We start from the raw sequence: 10731 nt of genomic DNA, 5'->3' as shown, positions 1-10731 counted from the left end.
GAATTTGTTTCAAGGGCATATAATTTTTTTCGATTTATCGTGATTTTCGATTTAGCGAGGTACGCATTATCGAGATTCGACAGTACAACTAGTTGTATAATTGCATAATTCTCAGTATACATTTGTAGCTAATTTTATGCTCTTCTACTACTTATATGATAATGTGTTGGATGCTCTACCGTCTATCTAGCTCATATCTGTCAATTTTAAACTCTGATTTCGAGGCTTTAGAGCAGGCAGATCAGCTCAAGTTTATAGTGAATAATCAAAAGATTATTCATTATTCATTTATGTAAATTAAACTTACGACTGAAGCAAATCTTCTCAAATCTTAAAATCGAACCTAAAATTGTAATGATATATAAATTAGATTATTTCAGTTTTGTATACCCAATTTAGAGAGTATCTTTTCGTTCACATTCCTCTCCCTCCACTGTGCTAACTCCAACAACAAATCATCCCCACTCCCGTTCAGCGAATTGCAAATGTTTCAGGTTCAAGTTGTTTTTTCGTGTGGCGCGGTGCGTGTTTGTGACAGCTACGCGCTGTGGCATGAATGGGGTTTGCTCCGTTCCATTCCGCGTGGCATTGTGATGCAGGTTTTCAGCAGCGTGAGTGTGGAACCACAAATTTGTCAAAAGCACTTTTTGATAACAACTCGCCAAAAGCACGAAAGCCATAAACTTTGTTCAACTTTGAATGACCAAAACTCGGGTATTTTCAGTCCAACTTCAAATTAGATCAAATATTGGTATTCTAACTAGAATCTAATAAAACTCCTTCTGACTCATCTGAAACTTTTACTAGAGTCAGCTGGAATTTGAAAATATTATTTATTTGTGAATATTGACTAGCTCAGCATTGATACCGGATCCGGTTCTCAAATGAAAGACTTAGAATTCAAGAGTTGGCATTTCTATTGATTCAACTAGGAATTTCAACCCTCTGTAACTTGCGATATTATAAAGGATTTCTTAGAATTCGGCATTTTAAATGCAAATTAGAAATTCTATTCAGAAATATAATAGCTCTGTCTGCACATGACCTCCTTGGCCTGTTCAATGGGCTCAATCACAATCATATTTTGAAATTATAATTTAAGATTCTTCCACGCTGCCAGCTGATTGTCTGATTGTTGTCTTGTTACATTCAATTTCATTTGGTAGCAGAATAACCAAGCCAATTAATAAAAGTCAATGTCAAAATGTGACACTTAACAAAAATAAAAGTCGCAATAAATGAAAGTGGAAAATGGAAATGCTCAAAAGAAAATATCAAAAGACGCAATTGCGGCCAAAGTTGAGACAAGTTTATTAAAAGACGATGTCCTCTGTGGCCGGCATCGAAATGGAGTAGCACAGAACTTGAAGGACGAGGACAGTGAGTGGCGTGCGGTGGGGCAAAGGTCAGCTGCAAATGACTTCATTAGTTTAATTGCAAACATTATTATAGAGCACCACGAAAAAGTTGCACACAAACGAGCGTGAGTTGCGAAAAAAAGGAATGGAAAATGGGGAAAAGTAAAGAAAATGCCCGAAAAAAGAGTTGAGTTGCAGTCATTTAGCGGGCGAAGCTTGCGCTGCCTGCAAACAACAATTGTTGCTTGCCAAAGGAGATAATGAGCCCAAAAGGCACTGAACCTACCGAAAATGGCGAGAAAACACAGACTCCCACAGTCCGTCTCTCTCTCTCTCTCTCTTTCGCCTCTCTCGCTCTGTCTCTTTTAACTGCATAAAATGGCTAAATTATGCAGTAAGCAGAAGGCAGCACAAATCTTTGCCAGCTGCCAAAAAAAAAAAAAGAAGAAGATGTAGAAATGGCAAATGGTTAAAAGAGCAGCTGCCAAAGCTTCAGCTTTTCCAACTTTTCCAACTGCTATAAATAAAAAAGTTAATCAGTTTTTCTCACTTGACTTTCCAGCTACATAATTAAGTGTTGGAGTGTTGGATAAAAATTTGTTTAATTTAATCTACACCAAATATGCCCAGCATATACGAGAGTAGCTCGATATGTCTCACATATAGATGATAATGGGATTAGAGATATATATAAGCCAACATTACATATTTATTTGTTTACTGTTTAGTGAAAAGTGTTTTTATGGAATTTCATTATTACAACTTTTTACTTAACTAGTTAAATGGATTGAGACAAACCAATTCCTCGATTATAGACGAGACTTTCACATAATATCTTAACGAATAATCTATAGATTTATTAATAATGACTGACGATTTGAGTTTCTAAACTGAGCTAATAACAGTGAATGAATGTACTGTGGGGAGTGTGGAGTATTCCGCTTACAAATACCCTGAATATCTTGGCCGTAAAATTCATTGCTATCTGTAGATTAGTATTTTATATTTGTATATTCTGCAAGGTAATCTATCCACCATATTCGATTCGAATGTGAATCATATTGGAGAAAGTTTTCGAGTATTTGAAAGTAAAGACTATTAAATATATGAGTATAAAATATATGAGATCGACCTCTTGGTCTATACAACAACGGAAAGGATTACGCGATTATGCTCTGTCCCCTTTTTTCTGCCTGATAAAATACAAATACCTAGTCCAATCATAGAGAATCACCCGTAAATCAATTTATCATAAGATATTATATTTATTGTATTTATTTATTATATATTAATATGCTCAATTATATATCTGTTTAAGAAGTGAGCCAGATTTGTTTAATTTTTATTTCAATTTTCTATCAAATCAATTGGCTTCACTTGTGCTCAGTCTTTGGAGAAGCCAAATCCCATCACTCATTTCAAAATTAACCAAATTTGCTGCTGCTATGCCCACAGTGCAGCCCTTTTAGGCACAGCCTCGCACATTCGATTACTTATCAGCCTCATAGAAACTAAGGGTTCCCATTGTGCCCACACATAGTGTCATAACGACACTTTGAACCTTTTTCTAACGCCTAGATTCTATAAACACATATATCTCGTATCGAATAACGGCATTAACGCTCTTATCCTCTTTCTCTCAGTTTCTCTATCTCTCTCTTTCTCTCACTATCTGTCTGTTTCTTCTCGCACATTTTGCCTGGCACACAAACTTTTAGCATAATGGCACATCGAGCCATGAAATGCTGTCCGCCTGCCTCACTACCCCACCAACTCCTGCCGCCAGTCGTTCACCTTCAGTTGGCAGCTATCCGCTCAACTTGGCCCATTAAAGAATGCATCAAAAAAGCGGAAATTGCCTTTTTACCCAAAGCTTTTGCCAGCTGTAAGTTTGTCGGTTTCATATTGAAAATTAGCTGCGCTCCGATATTAATGTGCAAATTGCATTTGCCAGTGATGCGCAGCCACCACCAGGTGAAAAAGGAGCAGCAAAGAAGTCTCGCTGCAAAAGATGAGCACGGAAATGACAGACTGACAGATAGCCTAAAATATTGCCAGCAATGGAGAAGTGAATAAAGAAAGAATTTTTGCTGTCATTAGCGACGGTAATGACTGACTAGTAGATACCCTAACTCAACTCCTTCTTGCTCTACTCAAAATATATAATATTTTTTTTAATATAATATTATTTAACATAATATTTTGAGTAGTGGAAGAGTAAGTTGAGTTAGGGTTCCTGTTGGCACATATTATCCGATCCGAATTGCCAATTAACTGTTCTTACCTTTTCTTATACGAATAATTATAATTGCAGTAAAATTGAGTAACTTTTTCAATATATATATATGTATATATAAAATACTTGACTTATATACACTACGCAACAAGACTAAATATCATAATTAATTATTAGATTTAGATGATGTTCAGGGAAATTGCTAAAAGTTATAAACTATTTCAAATAAATAAACATCAATTGACACGAAATAAAAGAAGAGAGAAAAGGAAATGGGAGTAGAATGAGGGAATACGAATCCTAGTTAGTCATCCGTATTCTCTCATTCTCTTAAAGAATAACTAATGAACGAACGAATATAAATCTGTATTGAAAATAGAAAGATGGATTGATTGTTTGACTAAAGGCTAAACTATCACACAGAAGAACAAAACAGATGTACGCACAGTGTGTGACAGACGTTAGAGCAACTGAGAGACGAATGAATAATCTGACAGAAAGATAGATATGGTAAGAACTCCTCTATGCAAACTAAGCAAATATGCAGATCCACAAAACTGCTTTTCCCAAAGTTATTTTCAGTCTCTAGCCAACTGCATACATTTCATTTTCATTAAAGAACCAATTTAGCCACTTAAGACCATTTGCAATGTGTTTCTAGTTATAACAGCGCTTTGCACGTGGTAAAGCCTTTTAGCTTTTATTTTTGTCTTAAAGCCACGGAAAAAAGTCCACAAAAAGAGTAAGTTTCAATGGCAAAATAATTATATTTCATTAATATTGCAGGCGGGCTAACAGGCCGCACTTACACACATTACATACACCTGTTGTCCACACACACACACACACACACACATGTACATATACATTCAGATAAAAGCCAAAATAAACTTGGTCAGGCGAAAAACACTCGGGCAAGAGAAAATTAGAAAATACATTTTTCAGCATTAAAAATTGTTCGACGTGCGGAGATTGCGGTAATTTCGCTTAACAGTTAGTTGCTGTTGCCGCACACACACACACACACCATCACAGACAGAAACAGCGGCCAGTGGTTGGCAATGTTTCGACACATGCTGCGGTGCCAGTCAAACACACCTGCTCTAGCCCGTTGAGTGGGCTGGGCAAGGTGGTTGGCTGGAAGCCTGGATGGCTAGGTAGGAGGATGGCAGTTGGCGGCTGGCGGCTGGCGGCTGGGCGAGGTCTCTAAATGTCGAGAGTGCAGCCCAGCTGTCAGGCGGTGGGCGTGTGGCGCAGACGGACGCAGGACGCAGGACACAGCTGGCACTTGACATGAGCAACGGGCAACGAAACAACTCGAGGGCCTTCGTTCAACTACTTTTGCACACATTCGCAACATTTTGCTTCCGTTTCCAAATAGCAAGAGCACATACAATACAGAGTCAGAGCCACTCACACACACAGGCGCACACACATGTACAGTTGATACATTTAGACTCATGCTCTGGGGTAAAAAAAAGTGTAACTAAAACAATTTGAAATAAGATACTTCATGCAAACAGAAAATACAGGATAAAAATATATAAAGAAAAAAAAAAACATTTTATATGCACTATGGTTGCCAAATTTATAACTCAATTTCGGAGCTGTTCTACAGGGGCGTGGCTGCATTGTAATAGAGCAGCTAGATTATAGCTGGCCAGATTTTAGAACGTTAGCAGAGCTGCAAATGTCACGAAAGGAATAGGAAAATACAAAAAACAAAAATTTTAAATAAAATTAGCAAAGCTTAAAATAACATTATAGTAAGTTAAAATAATAATGATAATGAAAATATGTGTAAATATCATATTTAATATAAACATTATAATATGCAATTTTAAAGTAATTCAATTTTGAACTCGATTTGAAAAATACAAATTTGTTTAAATGTAGCTTAATTATTATAATTTTATATTATAAATTCCTATAAGTCATAAGTATATTCTTAAGAATTAGCTTAAATTTTTCTTTTCGATTTTGTTTGATAAGCACATAAAATATATGATAATTCAAGGCAAGGTGATTTTCTTTTAATTTTAATTTTTTAATTTAATTTTTTCTTGCTGAGCAAATTAAAAATATATAAAAATTTTAAAATATGCGTTTTTTCTATTATGTCCTTAAAAACAAAAAACTACCTAATACAAATTTTAAATATTATAAATTCCATATTAACTTAAAATAATATTAATGTAAATAAAAATAAATAAATAAATAAAAAGATGTAAATATACATATATGAAATGTTTATTATTTATTTTATTTATATTAAGTTATATTAAGTTAAAAATATATAATTTTATTATTTATCTAAAAAACTAAAACTATTTAAATGTATTTTAATATTGATTAATTATTTTAAGCTATATAAATATTATCATTTATTTTGTTTACGTTTTTCAAAATGTCTCTGCGAACAACAAACAAAAAGTTGTTTTGCAGCCATAAGTTAACACGAATATAATCCCGCAAATTTGATTTGTCACTCGCTGACTTCCCGGGCGTGACACACCCCTTGAACACTGTGCAACAAAGCAGCAGTTGAAAGGCATACAAGAATAAATAAAAACTGAATGCGGCTCAACAAGCTGGCTTAATGTATTTTAGCGCTAGCGGCGCAAGCATTAAAAACCACACACACATTCACACAAAAGTAAAAGAAAATCTTGAAAAGAAAAGAAAAATAATATAATAAAATGCTAAAATGCTGTCATATGATGCTTCCGAAACACATGTTGACACGCCCAACGCCCACAGCTTTACGTCTACTGCCACGCCCCTGTGCTTTAAGTGAAGTGTAGCTTCAGGTGCTGGCCAGCTGCCATAGTTCGCACGATACTTCAGTTCCAACTGGGAGGGGGCAAGCGTAGGTGTGTGTGTGAATGTGTGAACAACTTTGACTTAGAGCAAAGCGCATTACTGCACATTACAATTACGTAAGCAGCAATTCGCAGAAATTTGTAAAATCATCGAGCAAACAAAGGCATGCGCGCTGTCAATGTGGCATTAGAGGGCGAATATAGCAAGCCAAAAACCTGGACTAAGCCAGCATCAATCATAAATATTTTAAGCTCCAAGCCAGGCTAACAATATGAATGACTCCCTAACTTTGTGCATGTGTCTGTGTGTGTGTCTGGCTAATTGCATTTTGCTGGCCATAAAAGCCAAGACGTAACCCGATAAGCCATGCCCGGCTTATGGCCTTGTCTGTTGGCATTTGTGCACATTTATGAAATTTCACAGCAATTACACAGCGTCATGTAGCCTGCATCGGATTTTGTTGTCAAAGTCATGCAAAGCACATTTCGAACACCTAAAACGCTGCTAAGGCTGCCAGCTCACAGCTGCCAGCAGCCGGCAAAGTAGGCAGCCTACGGGTTTTTGGTGCGTGCGCGTTGCACGCTGCGTATGCGTGATTTTTAATTGCGTTCGCCGCGTGAGCCACAAATCGGCTTCAATGCCAGATAGTTAAAGTGCGCACGCTTTAGGGCCCTCGCATGTCCTGCAACGATTTGTCCAATTATATGAACCGTTCCGCATAAATACGGCTAAATAGCGCATATGAGCGATTTGCACTTGAGATAAACGCCAAAAGGGGTTTTCGCTTTTTATGACTCAATAAACAACTACGGCCACACAGCATTTAAATCAGGAGCGCTACGAATGTAACTGAACGTGGTGGGGTTCATAATAAGAATACTGTAAATAATATAATAAAAATGTTTGAGTAATGTGTGAAATAATATACTACAAAAATAATAATTAATTATGGCTCAAGCAATAAATTTGATATACTTAAAATAATACTCTCATTTAATTGGGTAACTAAATAATAATAATAATAAATAATTAAAAAATCAATGATTTACAATACATAAATCAACTTAAATGACAACAAAATAATATTGAAATGGAACTTTGTATGCTATGATCATTCTATATTTTATATAATAATACAATAATAGCCATAAGAAATAATAAAAAATATAATATTTATTATTTATGATTTTACAAATTTAATAAACCATTTAAAAACTATTAATTCATTTATTTTTTTCACATTTTATTTGAAATAATATTAACATCAATTTTATATAATTTTTGCATAAATTTTCTATTTAGAAGTTGTTTTAAATTCTATTAATGTAAAATATAAATACATGTTATATTTATGAATTTGTTGTATAATCTTATAATCGTGAATATATATGTAATTTTATATATGTAAAAGAAAAAAAATAAGCATTTTAAATATATTATTAGTATTTTTTACAGAACTTGGCTAACATCATAAATTTAGCCAAAAATCTACTAGAACCCTCTCGCTAACTGAAACGCTCCTGGTAGGTCAGCTGTCAGCCAGTGTAAACAATTTTGATTGCCAGCCAATAAAGCGCTCGGTATGTCCAATATGTCAAACTTGGTGTTTGAATGCAATAATCAAAGCCAGCTCTGACCTAACCCACACCGAGTGGACCACACGCGAGCCGGAGAGACAGACAGACCGGCAGGAAGACAGGCCGGGGATAGCAAATCAGTTGCGCTTCGACAATCGTTCCATAAAAATGGACAAGCTGGCAGCTCAGCTCATATTGCGCCCAGCCCGACCCGCTCAGGTGGCTACGCCAACGCCCCAGACGGCTGGGAATGCGACCATGGCGAGGCATATGCAGAGCATCAACAATGATTTCGTCATCGATGTGGTCACACGCATCGACAGTGTCTATCACTTTCACAACCTCCTCTTCTACATATCGGAGAAGCTAAATTTGAATAGTCCGGCCGGTAGCGAATTCTTCAGGAAGTTCTGGAAGCAGTTTCCCCTCGTGCCGCGCATCATCGTGCGAAACAACCGCAGCTCGATCAACACGAACACCACGATAAAGAGCCTGATAAGCACGCCATCTCTGGTGATGGTGTTCACCACACATCACAGCGATCCCATCATGGAAGTCGCCTCGGAGACCCTCAAGGGCATACGCTGGCTGAAGACGATCTTCATTCTGTTTCCATATCTGAGCAGTGCGAACTATCATGAGAGCTTTGAGACGTTTACCCAATTCTCGCAAATATTCCAGGACGTTCTCCGCTGGAGCTGGACCAAACAGTTCACCAACACGCTGCTGCTGACCATCAACGACAACGTCTATCAGCTGAATCCGTATCCCACGCAACACTTTGTGAATAGAACCGAGCACTGGATGGCTCGAGACTTCTTTCAGAAACTCAGCCATAATATGATGGGATATGTGGTGAATACACCGGTGTTCTATGATATGCCACGCGTGTTCAAGGGAGCGGACCAGAGGACGGTCTACGGCACCAGTGGCAAGCTGTTTCTGGGATTCCTCGACTTTGTGAATGCCACGATGCATGACACCTCCGCTAACCTAACCATAACTACCTTCAATCTGCCGTATCTCCTAGAGCTCGTCGGCCAGGGCGTCTATGAGACGCTGATACACACCTACACCGACCTGATCGGGAATTACTCGGTCAGCTTCAGCTATCCGATTGGCATCAACGACTGGTGCCTGATGGTGCCCTACCGCAACGATTCGGTGCAGGAGCTGTATGTACGCGAGGCTCTGCAGGACAACGTCTGGCTGCTGCTATTACTGACGATTCTCTATGTGGGCTTTGGCCTTTGGCTCTGCTCGCCCCAACGGCCGAGGGATCTCAGTGCCATTCTGCTGCAATGCATCCTCAGTCTGATCAACAGTCCGCCCACATCGATAATGCGGACTAGGGACAGGCGCATGCGCTATCTCTATCTGGTGCTCACCATCATGGGCATCGTCGCCTCGAACATGTACATCAGCAAGATGGCCAGCTACTTCACCTCGCCGCCGCCCGTGCGTCAGCTGAATACCCTGCAGGACGTTATCGACGCCAATCTGATCATCTACGTGCAGGACTTTGAGTACAAGTTTCTGGCCCGTAAGAGGGATCAGTACTCGGAGCGCTTTCTTCAACAAGTCGTCGTTGCGGATGCGAGGTTTATTCAGCGGCATCGCGATCTGCTGAACGCAAGCTACGGCTACTTTGTGTCCAGCGATCGCTGGGATCTGATCATGATGCTGCAGAAGCATCTCCGGGTGCCGGTCTTCAGGCTAACGCAAATCTGCTCGGGTCCCTTTTACCACGTTTTCCCCATGCATATGGACTCGCATCTGCAGTCGCCGCTGCAGAACTTTATACTGATTTCCCAGGAATCGGGCCTCAGGCATCACTGGAAGTGGGAGTCCTTCTGGGAGGCACTGTACATGCGCGTCATTCACTTTATAATTCTGCATGAGCAGCCACAGCCACTGAGCATGGCCTTCTTGTCCAGCATGATGCGCACCTGGTGCATGGGTCTTGTCCTAGCTGGCACGGCATTTATCCTGGAGATGAAATGGCATCAGCATGTGATGCAGGCGCATGGCCACAAGCTGTGGCACAAACTGAGAACTGCAGTAAAAAGGCGCCGAAGCTGCAGGAGATGAATGTGGAATAATGTTGAATGTTTGAATTTAGCTAAGGTATCTCTTTATATGTGTATTGATTTATGAAAATTAAATGTTTTTTCTTTATTTGATACTTTAGTTAATGTAAATTAAAATTAGCCTAATATTAAGCACTGGCCACTGAGGCCTTCGGCTTTATATCTTTAATTAAATTTTGTAACTGCTTTAAATTTCATCTTTAGACCCAAGAGTGTACTCCACTTGAAACACAAAATATAAGATATTAAAAAATAAATTTATTAAATGTATTTAAAATTTGTGAAACTTAGACATCCAGTGTCTGGGCTATGAGTCTTTCAACTCCATCTAGTTAAAAATTCAATGAGAGGCTGAGAGGCTTTCAGTATAGATAGCATACTTACCTTTTTAGACTCATTCATGAAATTGAAATGAGTATATTGGTTTTTTCCGTCTGTCCGTCTGTCCATATGAACGCAATCTATTTCGTCGCTATTGAAGCTAGAGACTTGAAATTTGGATTTATAAAGTGTTAAAATTATCCCGATCCGCCTATTAGGCTTTATAAAATTATTCGGCTAAGAAAAAGAAAAGTATTAAGTGCTATTTAGTCAAGCTCGCACCTTCCCGATAAAATATCTATTTTATAAAAAACGAAATATGTATG

At 38.2% G+C, this 10731-nt stretch overlaps 1 protein-coding gene across 1 annotated transcript; it reads left to right on the top strand.

The window, feature by feature from the left end:
* Positions 1 to 7946: 7946 nt before the first annotated feature.
* Ir56d (Ionotropic receptor 56d) lies at positions 7947 to 10287 on the top strand. Its single transcript, XM_018009250.2, has one exon. The coding sequence runs from the start codon at positions 8163 to 8165 to the stop codon at positions 10083 to 10085; it is 1923 nt and encodes a 640-aa protein (XP_017864739.1). The 5' UTR covers positions 7947 to 8162; the 3' UTR covers positions 10086 to 10287.
* The last annotated feature ends 444 nt before the right edge of the window (positions 10288 to 10731 follow it).

The sequence above is a fragment of the Drosophila arizonae genome, chromosome 5 (genome assembly GCF_054131065.1).
Source record: "Drosophila arizonae isolate 15081-1271.41 chromosome 5, UAZ_ARI_1.0, whole genome shotgun sequence".
Taxonomy (NCBI): domain Eukaryota; kingdom Metazoa; phylum Arthropoda; class Insecta; order Diptera; family Drosophilidae; genus Drosophila; species Drosophila arizonae.
This window is presented reverse-complemented; position numbering and strand designations above follow the sequence as displayed.